The sequence below is a fragment of the Tursiops truncatus genome, chromosome X (genome assembly GCF_011762595.2).
Source record: "Tursiops truncatus isolate mTurTru1 chromosome X, mTurTru1.mat.Y, whole genome shotgun sequence".
Lineage (NCBI taxonomy): Eukaryota > Metazoa > Chordata > Mammalia > Artiodactyla > Delphinidae > Tursiops > Tursiops truncatus.
The window spans coordinates 70,846,909-70,865,663 of NC_047055.1; the positions used below are offsets into that span (position 1 = coordinate 70,846,909).

The window sequence follows — 18,755 nt, forward strand, 5'->3', positions numbered from 1 at the left end:
AAGTTAAGTGGGTCAAGCAGCAGAGTGGTGGTCTCTGTGACTGAAACACTGAAGTAAGCCAAAGCCCACAGCAGAGACCTTAGGCCTCCTCCCCCTTGCTCTTGGTACTAGAGACAAAAGGACCTATGGCTGTAGTCACCTGTTGGAAGCCTAGGTTAGAAAACTTAAGATACAGGGCTCTCAAGGAGATTATAGAGAGTGATACATTCATGTGCTAGTATCAACCTATTCCATATTCTTGCTTCCAACCCCCCTCAACCCATGCTGCACCCAGGAACTCTCTGATAGTAGGCAACTCTGAGATCAATTTGAAGGGGGTTGGGAGATGGGTGAAGAATAAGTATTTTATTAAGGTCAGTGTTTATTTCTTCTGGAGAAAGGCAGGTTAAGTAGTATCAGAACATACAAACTATTGTGTCTCTAATGGGCAGCATAAGATACCACATGGGAGCCTTGTGGGCAGCAAGGAGCATGTATGTGCAGGAGACACCATGATGAAAGAAACAGTAAGGTCACTCCATCCACTTTGGGGGATGGATAAAGAATATGTCTACCTCTGAGGAGACAGGACTGGAAGCATTAGGAAAGAACTGGAGGTGGGGGATTCCTAAGTGATATGGATTCTGGTTAGGTCCCAAAAGCAGCTTTTAAGCTCATGTGAGAGTACACAGGGCAGGTGCTGGACTTACAGCTGCAAGGAAAAGGAGCAAGGTCAGGAATGGGCCTTCAAGTCTTGTGAAAGAGCCAAGTGACATGAAGGATAGTCCCACCCATGAAGACATTTGAAGCACCCCTGGTTACAGGATCAAACTTGATTCTTGTGGCCCACTCTTCCAGAAAAGACATGGAAGGCCACAGACAGACCATGGAAAGCCTGGCAATAGAACAGCAGGGCTGGCAGGCCAAGACTAGGCTGGTGTAAGCTGTCCCTGCCAGGCAAATTCCCTTTATTTCACAATTGGTAAAACACACACACAAACACACACACAAAATGGCATGAGAGCTATGCCTGGAGGTGTCTTTTTACTTCTTTTATTGAACTCCATAAATATTTTCATAAGGCTTTGTGTCATTACAACATCATATTTTTGTTAAACATTTTTTTTTAAACACACAACTTTGACACTTGTTTGACAGGGTCAAACAGTCAGATAGAAGAAATGAAATAATAAACTGGCAAGTGCAGAGCAGCAGGGGTAATCAAAATCACTGTTGCCCATCCATCCACCCCAGCCCACCCCATCCCCAAAACACTAAAAATCACTATTTGGCTTCACACTAGAATTGTTAGAACTCTCTTGTTGCTGTCCTTATAAATCCTTTAGAGATATACACATAGAAGGGACAAGAGGGAGAGAGAGAAAGAGGAGGTGGATTTCTGGGTTAGGACCATCCCACAAGAGGGCCCATAGAATATATTAGCAAAGCCTTTTTGAGCAAATCCAGGTCTCATTGAGTTGAGGAAAGGGGATCTCTGGGCCATGCAGAAACAGAGATTTACAGAGTTCTTGTGGATAGCATCGCTATGGGAACACAGAATAGGCTTGGATCCTAAGCCCAGGTAATGGGGTTCCCCTTGGGGCTGTTGGCCACCGGTCTGCTTTTCTGTCATAGACTGGGGGAATATTCCAAGCAATGGTGAACAGATTTCTTGTTGTTTTCATAAATTATTGGCATCTGATGAGGCCAGTGGGTTGGGTGGATGAGAGGTGGGTGGAAAGAGGTGATAATCCCTGATTCTGGAGCTCTGGGCACAGCCCCAGGGGAGCAGGAAGTGGGAGTGTGAGTGAGCTTGGCCAAGAGAAGTTGTAGGTCCAGGGACCTGTCCATGCATCCCCACTTGGTGTGCCCCCAGGCCCTGGAGAAACAAGTCAAGGCCAAGCCTAGTGAGAAGGAATTGAAAGTAGGAAAATAATGTACACTCAAGGGAGGCCTACACAGCCAGACATTCTGTTTGCCAGGGAAGCCACTTTAGCTTAGGCACTGGGTACCAGGCTCCTTGTCAAGTGGGCTTAAGTAGCTGGGTCAGGTGCTGAGCAGTTGTGGCCAGTCCCGAGCCCTGGCCTTCTGCCCAGCTCACACTTATCCTTGGCTAACTCCTCAAGTCTCATTTGGGTGTGGTGGAATGGGAGCTTAAACAGCTTGTAATTTGATTCCCATAGAAGAAAAATTCCCAGGCTGGGCAGGGCCTGGTCTGGGTCAGGAGGCGTAAGAGCAGCAATCAAGCCAGCTATGCTGTGTCCCATGCAGCCATGAGTCCTTTCATGATTAAGTCTTCTCCCACAGGGTCCAGGATAGACTCAAAATCTCCAGATTCCTCACTAGAATGGCTCTCCATAGTAGGGCCCATTCTTACTCCTTTGTACTCCATTCTCCTTGCTGTTCAAGGTCTATCTATCTGAGGGGCTATGTGGAGAGGAGGAATAGGGAGTACTCATAGGGAGTCTGTCTCTTTGTGTGGAAAGTTAGTTTTTCCTAAGTGTAAAGCCTACCAAAAATGAGCCTGAGGGTAGCATCTCTGCCTCAGATCCTTTCTCCACAGGGAAAAGTCCCCTAGGCTCCTCGCTTGCTTACTTCAAATGTTGTGGGATGGGAGAATGTTGGAAACAGGGCAGTCTTTGAGTGCTAGAAGTGCTTTAACTATGCCCATACCAGCAACCCTCCTGTGCAGGGGAGAGCAGGAGAAAGAAGGAAGACAGGAAGAGGGGAAGGAAGGAGCCATGGAAGATTATCCATGCAATCGGCTAACAATGGGGGAAGTTTCACATAAGTTAGGAACTGTAAGTACATATCTTGGGCTGAGGTTGTCTCTTTCATGCCCATCTTTGTTCTTTCTTATAAGAGGTTACTATCAGCCTTTGATTCTGTCCAGGTCAATAATTTGAATACAGTTGATGATCTTGGTGAGGTGGGCTCTGTCTTGACCTCTCACAGATTCCAGCAATGCTGCCTAAACAATCTGCCAATGGGGAGCAGGTACAACCAGGTCCCCGATTGCAGTGGGGAGTCCTACTCTGAACCTGCTTGGTACTGGAGGCAGTTGAATCCCTCCTCCAGGAGGCAGAGTCTCAGCCTCTTTACTTCTAGTTCAGATTTTTTAGTTTAGGGGAGGGACAAGCCTAGAAGAAACACCATAACCAAAGTGGCATGAAGAAGAGAAAAACTGACCCAAAAACCCCAGATACAAAACTGGCATGACCCAGCAGTGCTGCAACATGGGAATCCCCAGTGCTAGCAGAAGAAATAGCCCAAATGCAGAATGCTCCCTGAACAGAAGTCTTCTCCAGCATCATTACTCTGACATTCCCTTGCTTCTGTTTAGTTTCGATCCCTCTACAACACCTAAAACACAGTGAAAGCAATAGAAATATTGAGCACTTATGTCACAGGGCACAACAGAGCATGTCCAGACTGGCATGACTGAGGACAGAAGATGCAGGGAAAAGGCTATTTGGGGCAACTGCAGGGCTGCAGAAATAATTCGCAGATGATCAGTTGAGGGAGTGGAGGAAGGGGATCCTCCCTTTACCCAGTGAAAAGGAAAAGGAAAAAAAGAAATTCAAAACTCCCAAACTCCACCACATCAAATTAAATTCAAAAGTCATCAGCATCAGTATCATCAGGTAACTAAAAAACAATACAAACACATCTATGTTAATAATGACAAGTCAATGAATCACTCACAGGAGAGCAAAAAGATTATCTCAACAAGAAAAGGAACAAATAGAAATGTCATTTTCTGAAAGTAAAGGGGAGGGGGACAGGGTAAGAATGGAAAACATTTTAAGAAGGGATCATGTGTTTGGAATTCATTGGTACTTCTTCCTACCAACTACAGATTTTACTTCCCCAAAACAACAGAAAACATTTTTGGTCCTTCTGCGTGTGTGTGTGTGTGTGTGTGTGTGTGTGTGTGTGTGTGTGTATGTGTGTGTGTGTGTGTACACTCAAGGTCCTGTGTGCGTCTGTGTATGCGTGTGTGTGTATGTGTGTGTGTGTGTGTGTATATATATATATATATATATATATATATATATATATATATAAATTTCAACAGTGCTTCTCCGAAAAAAGGTCCATCTATAAATATAATTTTATTTACTTTATTTTAAAATTATCTGCCTCCCTGTTGGTATTATTTTTTGAAGGGGGTTAACCTGCTGAAGTTTTGCCAGAATGGTGACTGGCTGCGCTTGGGTTCGGTGAACTCAAAGACCTGCGACTGAGCGATGCCATCAGGGACCAGGTACTGGCCCTGGTTTAACGGGTCCTGCGGTGGTGGGTAGGAAGGAGGAACTGAGCGAGCAGAGGTGACACCTAGAGTAGACGGGAGATCAAAGGGAAATGGTATAAATTAAGTAGTAAGGGGATTCTAAAAGCACCTAGTGCCCACTTTTAATCCTTATCTCTATTCAGAACAGAATAGGCTGAGGAACACAGCATATGATTCAGAATGCAAGGGTGATCTCTCTGCTGCTCCCAAATACCTTTCTCATCTGCTGGTCAGTGTCTGAAATTTCAACATTATAGTTTCTCTGTTTGCCTTTGTTTGATGACTTGATCCCATTACTCTGGAAGTAGTATCATATTAAGCCATCATATAACATATTAAGACATTCACACTTCAGTGGGAAGGAACCACTTCTTTTCTAAAAGCCAGTATTTTGTTGTTTTGTTTTTGTTCTTGTTATTGTTTTCCAGCTTTATTGAGATGTAACTGACATACAATGTTGTGTAAGTTTAAGGTATGCAATGTGATAATTCATTATACATATATATTGTGAAATAATTACCACAATAAGGTTAGTTAGCACATCCATCACCTCACACAATTACCTTAAGTATACAATAGCGTATTGTTAACTACATTAACCATACTGTACATTATATCTCCAAAACTATTTCATCATATAACTAGAAGCTTGTGCCCTTTGACCAACATCACCCCACTTTCCCCAACCCCAACCCCTGGCAACCTACTTTCTGTTTCTATAATTTTGCCTTTTTCAGATTGCTTATATAAATGACATATTGTATTTGTATTTTTCTGTCTGACATTTCACACAGCATAACTCCCTAAAGACCATCCATATTTCCATAAATGGCAGGATTTCCTTCTTTTTATGGTTGAATAGTATTCCACAGTGTGTATGTGTGTGTGTGCGTGTGTGTGTGTCTTTTTTGGGTGTATGGTTTATAAAAAAGTTTCTCCCATTGCATAGGTAGCCTTTTCATTTTGTTGATTGTCTTTTGCTATGCAGAAGCTTTCTAGTTTGATGTAGTCCCACTTGCTCATTTTTGATTTAGGTGTCATATTCAAAAACTCATTGCCAAGATCAATGTTGAGGAGTACAGGGAAAACCCTGTTTTCTTCTAGGAATTTTATAGATGTGGGTCTTACACTTAAGTCTTTAATCAGTTTTGAGTTAATTTTTGTGAGTGGTGTTATATAGGAGTCCAATACAGTCCTTTGCATGTAAACATTCAATTTTCCCAATACCATTAATAAAAGAGACTATCTTTCCCCCACTAAATATTCTTGGCCTCCTGACAAATATTAGTTGACCATAAGTGTGGGTTTATAATTGGGCTCTTGATTCTGTTCCATTGATCTATATGCTGTTTTTTATGCTAGTACCATACTTTTTTGATTATTATAGCTTTGTAATATAGTTTGAAATTGGGATGCATGATTGCCCCAGCTTTGTTCTTCTTTAACAGAACTGCTTTGGTAAATTGGGGTCTTTTGTGGTTCCATATGAATTTTAGGAGTGTTTTGTCTCCTTCTATGAAAAATGCCATGGAATTTGAGATAAGGATTACAGCAAGTATACAGATGGCTTTATATAGTAAGGACATTTTCACAATATTAATTCTTATCATCCATGAATATGGAATATCTTTCCATTTATTTGTGTCTTCTTCAATTTCTTTCATAAATGTCTACTAGATTTCAATGTGCAGATCTTTAACCTTCTTGGTTAAACCTATTCCTAAGTACTTTACTATTTTGTGCTATTGCAAAGGGGATCATGTCCTTAATTTCTCCTTTGGATGTTTGTTGTTAGTGAAACACAACTGATTTCTGTACACTGATTTTGTATCCTGAAACATTACTGAATTCCTCTATTATTCTAATATTATTATTTCTTGGGATAGTCTTTAGAGTTTTCTATGTATGAAATCATATCATCTGTAAACAGAGACAATTTGACTTCTCACTTTCTGACTTTAATTGCTTTTTATTGCCTGACTGCTCTGGCTAGGACTTCAAGAGCTATGCTGAATAGGAGTGGTGAGGTTTGGAATCCTTGTCTTATTCCTGAACTTAGAGGAAAAGCTTTCAAACTTTCACCTCTGAGTATTGTTATTAGCGGTGAGCTTGTCATAAAAGGCATTGATTATATTGAGATATGTTCTTTGTATACCCAATTTATTGAGAATTTTTATCACGAAAGATGTTGAATTTTGTAAAATGCTTTTTCTGCATCTATTGAGGTGATCATGTGATTTTTATCTTTCATTCTATAAATGTGGTGTGTCACATTTATTGATTTGCATATGTAGACCATGCCTGCATCCTAGAGATGAATCCCACTTGATGATGATGCATGATCCTTTTATGTGCTGTTGAATTTGGTTTGCTAGTATTTTGTTGAGAATTTTTACATCTATATTCATCAAGGATATCTAGTAATATCTTTATCCAGCTTTGGTATTGGGGAAATGCTAGCTTCATAAAATGAGTTTGAGAGTGTTCCTTTTAGGTTTTTGACTAGTTTGAGAAGGACTGTTGTTAATTCTTTTTAAAATGTTTCATGTAATTCACCAGTGAAACCATCTATCTGTTCCTGGGCTTTCCTTTGTTGGGAGGTTTGACTACTGATTCAACCTTCTCACTTGTTATTTGTCTGCTCAGATTTTGTATTTTTCCCTAATTTGAGACAATAATAGACATATTACATTGTATAAGATTAAGGTGTACAACATAATGATTTGATATATGTATATACTGCAAAAAGATAAGCACATTAAGGTCACTTAACATCCATCACTTCACATAGTTACACGTTTTTTCTTTTGATGAGAACTTTTACAATCTACTCTCTTAGCAACTTTCAAATATACAATACAGTTTTGCTAACTTTAGTCTTCATGCCGTATGTTACTTCCTCAACCTCATTTATTTTATAACTGAAACTCTACCTTTTGACCACATTCACCTATTTCCCCAACCCAAAACCCCTTGCATGTGGCAAACATCAATCTTCTCTGTTTCTACAAATTCGGTTTTATTAGATTCCCCATATGAGTGATATCATACAGTATTTGTCTTTCTTTGTCTGAATTATTTCATTTAGCATAACACCTTCCAGGTTAGTCCACAATGTGGAAAAGACAAGATTTCCCTCTTTCTACAGCTGAATAATATTCCATTGTGTGTGTTTGTATATATTTATTTTATCTATTTATCTGTCAAAGGACACTTAGGTTGTTTCTATGTCTTGGCTATTATGAATAATGCAGTAACAAATATGGGGTACAGATAGCTCTTCAAGATAGTTATTTCTTTTCTTTAGATATATACCCAGAACTGGAATTGAATTATACGGTAGCTCTATTTTTAATTTTTTAATGAACCTCCATACTGTTTTCCATAGCAGCTGTACCAACTTACACTCCCACCAACAGTATAAAAGGGTCTCCTTTCTCTACATCCTTCCCAGCACTTGTCTTTTGATAACAGCCTTTCTGAAAGGTGTGAGGTAATATCTCATAGTGGTTTTGATTTGCATTTCCTGATGATGAATGATGCTGAGGTACTTTTCGTGTACCTGTTGGCTGTTGGAATATTTTCTTTGAAAAATGTCTACTTAGGTCTTTGGCTTATTTTTTTTTTTTTACATCTTTATTGGAGTATAATCGCTTTACAATGGTGTGTTAGTTTCTGCTTTAATAACAAAGTGAATCAGTTATACATACACATATGTTCCCATATCTCTTCCCTCTTGTGTCTCCCTCCCTCCCATCCTCCCTATCCCACCCCTCTAGGTGGTCACAAAGCACCAAGCTGATCTCCCTGTGCTATGCGGCTGCTTCCCACTAGCTATTTTACATTTGGTAGTGTATATATGTCCATGCCACCCTCTCACTTTGTCACAGCTTACCCTTCCTCCTCCCCATATCCTCAAGTCCATTCTCTAGTAGGTCTGTGTCTTTATTCCTGTCTTACCCCTAGGTTCTTCACATTTTTTTCCCTTAAATTCCATATATATGTGTTAGCATACGGTATTTGTCTTTCTCTTTCTGACTTACTTCACTTTTATTGGAATATAGTTGATTTACAATATTTTGTTAGTTCCTGTTGTATAGCAAAGTGAATCAGTTAAACATATACATATATCTGCTCTTTTTTAGATTCTTTTCCCATAAAGGTCATTACAGAGTATTGAGCAGAGTTCCCTGTACTATACAGTAGGTTCTTATTAGTTATTTATTTTATATATAGTAGTGTGTATATGTCAGTCCCAATCTCCCAATTTATCTCTCTCTCCCTTTCCACTTTGGTAATCATAAGTTTGTTTTCTATATCTGTGACTCTATTTTTGTTTTGTAAATAAGTTCATTTGTACCATTTTTTAGATTACACATATAATCAATACCATATGATATATGACTTACTCTGTCGGACTTACTTCACTCAGTATGACAATCACTAGGTCCATCCATGTAGCTTCAAATAGCATTATTTTGTTCTTTTTTATGGCTGAGTAATATCCCATTGTATATATGTACCACATCTTTATCCATTCATCCATTGATGAACATTTAGGTTCCTTCCATGTCCTGGCTATTGTAAATAGCACTGCGATGAACATTGGGGTGAATGTTTCTTTTTTATTTTTTTAACATATTTATTGGAGTATAATTACTTTACAATGGTGTGTTAATTTCAGCTTTATAACAAAGTGAATCAGCTATACGTAAACATATATTCCCATCTCTCCTCCCTCTTGCATCTCCCCCCCACCTCTCCACTAACAAATGTAAAATAGATAGCTAGTGGGAAGCAGCTGAATAGCACAGGGAGATCAGCTCGGTGCTTCATGTATCTTTTTGATTTATGGTTTTCTCTGGATATATGCCTAGGAGAAGGATTGCTGGATCATATGGTAGCTCTATTTTTAGTTTTTTAAAGAACTTCCATACTGTTCTCCATAGTGGCTGTACCAATTTACATTCCCACCAACAGTGTGGGAGGGTTCCCTTTACTCCACACCCTCTCCAGCATTTGTTTGCAGACTTTATGATGATGGCCATTCTGACCGGTCTGTGGTAATACCTCATTGTAGTTTTGATTTGCATTTCTCTAATAATTAGCAATGTTGAGCATCTTTTCATGTGATTTTGGCCATCTATATGTCTTCTTTGGAGGGATGTCTATTAGATCTTCTGCCCACTTTTTGATTGGGTTGTTTGTTTGTTTATTTTTTTTGATAGTGAGCTGCATGAGCTGTTTGTATATTTGGAGTTTATTCCCTTGTCAGTTGCTTCATTTGCAAATATTTTCTACCATTCTGTGGGTTGTCTTTTTTTTTATGGTTTTCCTTGCTGTGCAAAAGCTTGTAAGTTTAATTAGGTCCCATTTGTTTATTTTTGTTTTTATTTTCAGTACTCTAGGAGGTGGATCCAAAAAGATATTGCTGAAACTTATGTCAAAGAATCTTGTGCCTATGTTTTCCTCAAAGAGTTTTATAGTATCTGGTCTTACATTTAGGTCATTAATCCACTTTGAGTTTACTTTTGTGTGTGGTGTTAGAGAATGTTCTAGTTTTATTCTTGTACATGTAGCTGTCCAGTTTCCCCAGCACCATTCATTGAAGAGACTGTCTTTTGTCCACTGTATTTCCTTGCCTCCTTTGTCGTAGATTAATTGACCATAGGTGCATGGGTTTATTTCTGGGCTTTCTATTCTGTTCCACTGATCTATATTTCTGTTTTTGTGCCACTACCATACATTTTTGGAAATGATTTTTTAACTTTTTGTTTTATATCGGAGTTGATTAACAATTTTGTGTTAGTTTCCGGTGTACAGCAGAGTGATTCAGTTATACACACAGATGTATCTATCCTTTTGCAGATTCATTTCCCATTTAGATTATTACAGAGTATTGATCAGATTTCCCTGAGCTATACAGTAGGTCTTTTTGATAACTTTAGTTTTGTAGTATAGTCTGAAGTCAGGGAGCCTGATACCTCCAGCTCCATTTTTCTTTCTCAGGATTACTTTGGCTATACAGAGCCTTTTGTTTCCATATAAATTAAAAAAAATTGTTCTAGTTCTGTGAAAAATGTTATTGGTAAATTAATAGGGATTGCATTGAATCTGTAGATTGCCTTGGGTAGTATAGTCATTTTGACAATATTGATTCTTCCAAACCAAGAACATGGTATATCTTTCCATCTGTGTCACCTTCAATTTCTTTCATCAGAGTCTTATAGTTTTCAGAGTACAGGTCTTTTGTCTCGTTAGGTAGGTTTATTCCTAGGTATTTTATTCTTTTTGATGAGATGGTAAATGGGATTGTTTCCTTATTTTCTTTCTGATTTTTGCTGTTAGTGTACACAAATACAAGTGATTTCTGAGTGTTAATTTTGTATCCTGCAACTTTATTAAATTCATTGATATGCTCTAGTAGTTTTCTGGTAATGTCTTCAGAATCATCAATGTATAGTACCACGTCATCTGAAAACAGTGACAGTTTTACTTCTTTTCCAGTTTAGATCCTGCTCATTTCTTTTTCTTCTCTGGTTGCTGTGGCTAGGACTCCCAGAACTTGAATAAAAGTGGTGAGAGTGGACATCCTTTTCTTGTTCCTGATCTTAGAGGAAATACTTTCAGCTTTTACCATTGAGTGTGATGTTAGCTGTGGGTTTGTTGTATATGGCCTTTATTATGTTGAGGTAGGTTCCATTTATGACCACTTTCTGGACAGCTTTTATCATAAATGGGTGTTGGAATTGTAAAAAGCCTTTCTGCATCTATTGAGATAATCATATTTTTTTATACTTTTTAATTTGTTAATGTGGTATATCACAGTGACTAATTTGGGGATAATGAAAAATCCTTGTATCCCTGGGATAAATCCCACTTGATTGTAGTGGTTGATCCTTTTAACATATTGTTGGATTTGTTTTGCTAGTATTTTGTTGAGGATTTTTCCATCTATGTTCTTCAGTGATATTGGCCTATAATTTTATTTTTTTGTGGTATCTGCATCTGGTTTTGGTATTAGGGTGATGGTGGCCTCGTAGAATGAGTTAGGGAGTGTCCCTCCTTGCTATATTTTGGAAGAGTTTGAGAAGGATAGGTGTTAACTCTTCTCTAAATGTTTGACAGAATTTGCCTGTGAAGCCATCTGATGTTGGACTTTTGTGTGAAGTTTTTTTTTTTTTTTTTCAGTACGCGGGCCTCTCACTGTTGTGGCCTCTCCTGTTGCAGCGCACAGGCTCCAGATGCACAGGTTCAGCGGCCATGGCTCACAGGCCCAGCCGCTCCGCAGCATGTGGGATCCTCCCGGACCAGGGCACGAACTCGCTTCCCTGCATTGGCAGGCGGACTCTCAACCACTGTGCCACCAGGGAAGCCCTGAATTTTTAAAAATAAGTTTCAATTTCAGTACTTGTGATTGCTCTATTCATATTTTCTATTTCTTCCTGGTTCAGTCTTGGGAGGTTTTACCTTTCTAAGGATTTGTCCATTTCTTCTAGGTTGTCCATTTTATTGGCATGTAGTTGCCTGTAGTAGTCTCTTATGATCCTTTGTATTTCTGTGTTGTCCAAAGTAACTTCTTTTTCATATCTAATTTTAGTGATCTGAGCCCTATCCCTTTTTTTCTTGATGGGGCTGGCTTAAAGTTTATCAATGTTGTTTATCTTTTCAAAGAACCAGCTTTTAGTTTCACTGTCTTTTCTCTTGTTTTCATCATCTCTATTGCATTTGTTTCTGTTCTGATGTTTATGATTTCTTTCCTTGTACTAACTTTGGGTTTTGTTTGTTCTTATTTCTCTAGTTGCTTACGGTGTAAATTTTTGTTGTTTATTTGTGATTTTTCTTGGTTCCTAAGGTAAGACTGCATTGCTACAAACTTCACTCTTAGAACTGCTTTTGCTGCATCCCATACGTTTTGGATCATCGTGTTTTCATTTTCGTCTGTCTCTAGGTAGTTTTGAATTTCCTCTTTGATTTCTTCAGTGATCCATTTGTTGTTCAGTAACATATAGTTAGCCTCCACATGTTTCTGCTTTTTGCAGTTTTTTTTTCATGTAGTTGATTCCTAATCTCAACATTGCAGTTGGAGTGCTGGCTTGATATAATTTCAATTTTCTTAAATATAATGAGGCTTACTGTATGGTACACCATGTTATCTGTCCTGGAAAATGTTCTATGTGCACTTGAGAAGAATGTGCATCTTCTCCTTTTAAATGGAATATTCTATAAATATCAATTAAGTCCATTTGTCTAATGTGTCATTTAAGCTTTTGTTTCCTTATTGATTTTCTGTCTGAATGATCTGTCCATTGATGAAAATGGGGTGTTAAATTGCCCCGATATTATTGTGTTACTGTCAATTTCTCATTTTATGGCTGTAAGAATTTGCCTTATATATTGAGGTGCTCCTATGTTGGGTGCATAAATATTTACAATTGTTATATCTTCTTCTTGGATTGATGCTTTGCTCATTATGTGGTATCCTTTTTGTCTCTTGTAACAGTCTTTATTTTAAACTCTATTTTGTCTGATATGAGTATCACTACTCCAGCTTTCTTTTGATTTCCATTTGCATGGAATACCTTTTTCCATCCCCTCATTTTCAGTCTGTATGTGTCTCTAGATTTCATGTGGGTCTCTTGTAGACAGCATATATGTGTCTTTTTTTTTTTAATTTGGATATAGTTGTTTTACAATGTCATGTTAGTTTCTACTGCACAGCGAAGTGGAGTTCCCTTTGTTATACAACAGGTTCTTGATAGTTTTCTATTTTATACATATTAGTGTATATATGTCAATCCCATTCTCCCAATTCATGCAACCCCCATTCCCCCTTGGTGTCCATACATTTGTTCTCTACACCTATGTCTCTATTTCTGCCTTGCAAACTGGTTCATCTGTACTATTTTTCTAGATTCCACATATATGTGTTAATATATGATATTTGTTTTTCTCTTTCTGACATACTTCACTCTGTATGACAGTCTCTAGGTCCATCCATGTCTCTACAAATGACCCAATTTTGTTCCTTTTTATGGCTGAGTAATATTCCATTGCATATATATACCACATCTTCTTTTTCTTTTTTAAATCAATTATGCCAGTCTATGGCTTTTTGTTTGAGGATTTAATCCATTTACATTTAAGATAATTACTGATCTGTATGTTCTTATTGCTATTTTGTTAATTGTTTTGGATTAGTTTCTGTAGTCCTTTTTTCTTCCCTTCCCTTTTTGTTCTCTTCTCTTGTGATTTGATGACTATGTTTATTGTTGTGTTTGGATTGCTTTTTCTTTTTTTGTGTGTTTGTATCTGTTCTAGATTTTTGCTTTCCGCTTACCATGAGGTTTTGATATAGCAGACTACATATATACAAGGTTTTTTAAAGTTGCTGGTCTCTTAATTTTAAATGGATTTCCAATATCCTGCATTTGTATGCTCCTCTTCTCACTATTGCTGTTTTTGTTATCATATTTTGTGTGGATGCTTGCCTACCTTTACTGTATGTTTGCCTTTACTGTTGCACTTTCCCATTCATAATTTTCTTGTTTCTAGTTGTGGTCTTTTCTTTTCCATCTAGAGAATTCCCCTTAGCATTTGTTGTACAGCTGGTTTGGTGGTGGTGAATTTTCTTAGCTTTTTTTTGTAAAGCATTTGTTTTACCATGGAATCTGTATGAGAGCTTTGCTTGGTAGAGTATTCTTGGTTGTGTTTTTTCCCTTTCATGGCTTTAGATATATCATGCCACTCCCTTTGGGGCTGCAGAGCTATTGTTGAACAATCAGCTGATAACTTTATGGAAATTCCCTTGTGTGTTATTTGTTGCTTTTCCTTTGTTGCTTTTAATATTTTCTCTGCCTTTTTTGTCAATTTTATTAATATGTGCCTCAGTATGTCCCTCCTTGGGTTTATCCTGTATGGGACTCTCTGCACTTCCTGGTCTTGAGTGGGTGTTTCCTTTCCCATGTAAGGGAAGTTTTTGGCTATTATCTCTTTAAATATTTTCTCAGGACCTTTCTCTCTCTCTTCTCCTTCTGGGACCCCTATAATGCAAATGTTTTCGCATTTAATGTTGTCCCAGATGTCTCTGAGTCTGTCCTCATTTCTTTTCATTCTTTTTTTCTTTATTCTGTTTTGCAGCAGCAATTTCCCCCAATCTGTCTTCCAGCTCACTTATTTGTTCTTCTGCCTCACTTTTTCTATTGATTCCTTCTAGTGCATTTTTCATTGCAGTTATTGTATTGTTTAATCTTTGTTCTTTTAAGCTTCTAGCGCTTTATTAAACATTTCTTGTATCCTATTGGTCTGTGCTCCATTTTTTTTTCTGACATCTTGAATCATCTTTACTCTCATTACTCTGGATTCTTTTCCAGATAGGTTGCCTATCTCCACTTCACTTAGCTGTTCTTCTGGGGTTTTATCTTGTTCTTTCCTCTGGAACATATTTCTCTGCCATCTCATTTTGTTTAGATTTCTGTCTTTGTGGTCTCTGTTCCTCACACTACAGGATTGTAGCTTTTCTTGCTTCTGGTGTCTGCACCTTGCTGGGTGAGGTGGGACCAGTGGCTTATACAGGCTTCCTGGTGGGAGAGACTGGTGTCTGCCCACTGGTGGGTGGAGCTAGATCTTGTCCCTCTGGGGGTAAGGCCATGGCAAATGGTGTGTTTATAGGTGGTTGTTGGCTCAGGACAACTTTAGGCAGCCTGTCTGCTGATGGGTGGGGCTGTGTTCTCACCATGTTCATTGTTTGGTCTGAGGCATTCAAGTGCTGGATCCTACAGGCTGTTGTCCAGGTCTTGGTGTCAATATGATGACCTCTGGGAGAGCTCATGATGATCAATATTCCTTGGAGACCCCACCACCAGTGTCCTTGTCCCCACAGTGACCCACAGCCGACCCCTGCCTCCCTAGGATACTCTCCAAGGCCCGCAGGTAGGTCTGACCCAGGATCCTATGGAGTCACTGCTTTGCCCTGGGTACCAGTGCATGTGAAACCTTGTGTGCTCCCTCCAAGGGTGTAGTCTGTTTCCACCAGTCCTGTGGAACTCCTAGACTCAAGCCCACTGGCCTTCAAAGCCAAATGTTTTGTGTGCTCCTCTTCCCATTGCCAGACCCCCAGGCTGGGGAGACTGATGTGGGGCTCAGAACTCTCACTCCTGTAGGAGAACCTCTGTGATATATTAATTTTCCAGTTTGTGGGTTGCCCAGTTGGTGGGTATAGGATTTGATTATATTGCAGAAGCACCCCTCCTACCATCTCGTTGTGGCTTCCTCTTTGTCTTTGGGTGTAGAGTGCATATTTTGGTAGGTTGGGGTCTTTTTTGTCGGTGGTTATTCAGCAGTTAATTTTGATTTTGTTGTTTTTGTGAGAGGAGATAAGCTCAAGTCCTTCTACTCTGCCATCTTGTCTCCTGCCCCTGTCATATTTTCTTCTTCACGTTTTCGTGTTACTAATTAGCATACTTTCATTTCAGCTTGAAGAACCTTCAGCATTTATTGTAAGACAAATCTAGTGGTGATTAACTCTTTCAGCTTTTTTTTTTTTTTTTTTTTTTTTGGTCTGGAAAATTCTTTTTCTCTCCTTTATTTCTGAAGACAACTTTTCTGGGTACAGCATTCTTGGTTGGGTGTTATTTTCTTTCAGTACTTTGAATATATCATTCCACTCTCTCCTTGCCTGCTAGGTTTCTGTTGAGAAATCTGCTGATAGCCTTATGCAGGTTCCCATGCATATGAGATTCGTTTTTTTCTCTTGCTGCTCTTAACCTTCTCTTTTTGTCTTTGATTTTAGACAGCTTTATTATAATGTATCTTAGAGAAGACCATTTTGGGTTGAATTGTTTGGAGACCAGTGAGCCACATGAACTTAGATATTCAAATATCTACCCAGAATTGGGAAGTCCTAGTCATTATTTATTTAAATGATCTTTCTTCCCCTTTCTCCCTCTCTTCTTCTGGGACTCCAATATTTTGTAGATTGTTAATCTTAATTTTATCCTATAAGTCACACAGGCATACTTCACTCTTTTAGATTCTTTTTTTTTTCCTACTCTGACTAGTCAATTTCAAATGATCTTTCTTTGACTTCACAGATACTTTCTGCTGGCTCATCAGGTCTGCTATTGATGCTGTCTACTGTATTTTTCATTTCATACATTGTATTCTTCAGCTCTATAACTTGTTTGGTTCTTTTTATGATTTCTACTCTGTTAAATTTCTTATTTTGTTCATGATGTTTTCCTGATGTTGTTGAATTGTTTCTATTGTAGCTCATTGAGCTTCCTTAAAACAATGATTTTGAATTGTTTATCATGCAAATCACAGATCTCCTGGTCTTTGTGTGTCAGCTTCTGGAAATTATTGCATTCCATTGATGATGTCTTGTTTCCTTGATTTTTCATATTCCTTCTAGTCTTGTGTTGCTGTCACCTCCTCCAGTTTTTATTGACTGGCCTCATCTATACATCCAATCATAGATTATTTGGTCTGGAACTTCTCCACTGGACTCCCAGACTTTTACAAAAAAACTCTCATCTGTTGGTGAAAATCTGTGTTCTTTAGGGAGATGACAGTAGAAAACTATTTTGTCATTTTGAGGATGTTGTCAGTTTTCAAAGGTGGTAAGTGTCAAAAATACAAGTGTTCCAGAGGCCAAACAATTATATGTAGATATTAGGGAGGGAATTTGGGGAGTGCTCATTTTATTTCTTAAATTAAGCTTTTTATTTTGAGATCATTGTAGATTCACATGCAGTTGTAAGAGAAAATATAGAGATATACCTTGCACCCTTTACTCAATTTCTCCAATGATAGCATTTTGCAAAACTATATTACAATATTACAGCTAGGATATTAACATTGTTACAGGATACAGTCAAGAGTCATAACATTTCTATCATCACAAGGATTACTCGTGTTATTCTTTTATAACCACACTCACTTCTTTCCTTTCCCTACTCCCTCCTTAACCCCTGGCAAGCACTAATATGTTCCCTATTTCCAAATTATATCATCTGAAGAACGTTATATAAATGGAGTTATACCATATGTAACCTTTGGATGTTGGCTTTTCTCAATCAGCATGAATCCTTAGAAATTCTCCCAAGTTGGTTTATGTACCAATAGTTGGCTCCTTTTTATTGATGTGTTATATTCCATGGTATAGATGTACCAGAATCTGCTTAATTACACCCATTGAAAGACATCTACGTTGTTTCTAGTTTGGGCTATTATGAAAAAGCTGCTATGGGTATTTGTTTAGAAGTTTTTAAGTGACAATAAGTTTTTGTTTCTCTGGGATAAATGCCCAGATGTGTCATTGCTGGGTCATTTGGTAGTTGTATGTTTTATGTCTTAAGAAACTACCAAACTATTACATAAAATAGTGGCTGTACTGTTTTACATTCTCACAAGCAAGGTATGAATGATTCTGTTTCCATGCACCCTTGCCAACATTTGGTGTTTTCACAATTTTTTTCTATTTTAGCCTTTGTAATAGATATGTAATGACATCTCATTGTGGTTTTAATTTACATATTTCCAATGATTAATAATGTTGAACATCTTTTCATGTGTGTAACTGATATCCATATATCCTCTTCAGTGAATTATCTGTCTTGCCCATTTTCTAATTGAAGTGTGTAGTTTTGTTTGTTTGTTTTTACTATTGAGTTTTTAAAATTTTATTTATTTATTTATGGCTGTGTTGGGTCTTAGTTTCTGTGCAAGGGCTTTCTCTAGTTGCGGCGAGTGGGGGCCACTCTTCATCACGGTGCATGGGCCTCTCACTGTCGTGGCCTCTCTTGTGGAGCACAAGCTCCAGATGCACAGGATCAGTAGTTGTGGCTCATGGGCCTAGTTGCTCCGCGACATGTGGGATCTTCCCAGACCAGGGCTCAAACCCGTGTCCCTTGTATTGGCATGCAGATTCTCAACGACTGTGCCACCAGGGAAGCCCTTACTATTGAGGTTTGAGAGTTCTTTATATATTCTAGATACCAATGTTTTGTCAGATACGTGGTTCGCAAATATATTCCCTAGCCTGTAGCTTGTTTTTTCATCCTCTTTACATGGTCTTTCATGGGGCAAAATTTTCTATTTTGATGAGGTTAATTTTATCAATTTTTTATTTTATAGTTCAAGCTTTTGGTGTCAGTTCTAAGAACTTCTTTGCCTAGACCTAAATCCTGATGATCTTCTCCTACTGTTTTCTAAAAGTTTTGTAGCTTTAAATTTAAGTTCATTATCTATTTTGAGTTAATTTTTATAGGGTGTGAAATTAGGTTGAGATTATTTTTACTTTCGGCCTGTGGAAGCCCAATTGCTTCAGTGCCATTTGTTTAAAAGGCATCCTTCCTCCACTGAATTGCTTTTGTACCTTTGTGAAAAATCAGTTGGGCATATTTGTGTAGGTCTGTTTTTGGTTTCTCTATTCTGTTCCATTGATCTAACATGTCTATCCCTCTACGAACACCAAACTGTC

The 18,755-nt window shown here is 38.3% G+C and overlaps 1 protein-coding gene across 5 annotated transcripts in view; it reads right to left on the reverse strand.

Moving 5' to 3' along the window:
- The window catches only part of ARHGEF9 (Cdc42 guanine nucleotide exchange factor 9), a 204,772-nt gene that overhangs the window by 6,458 nt on the left and 179,559 nt on the right, over nt 1–18,755 (reverse strand). For 4 of the 5 annotated variants that reach the window (XM_033849558.2, XM_073799669.1, XM_073799670.1 and 1 more), the window contains exon 10: nt 1,024–4,317. The exons of the other annotated variant lie outside the window; for it this stretch is intronic. In XM_033849558.2, coding sequence (XP_033705449.1) covers nt 4,136–4,317 — 182 coding nt within the window. In that variant the 3' untranslated portion in view covers nt 1,024–4,135. Of the gene's footprint in view, nt 1–1,023; nt 4,318–18,755 lie in introns of those variants that run through there. 5 annotated transcript variants of the gene reach the window in all.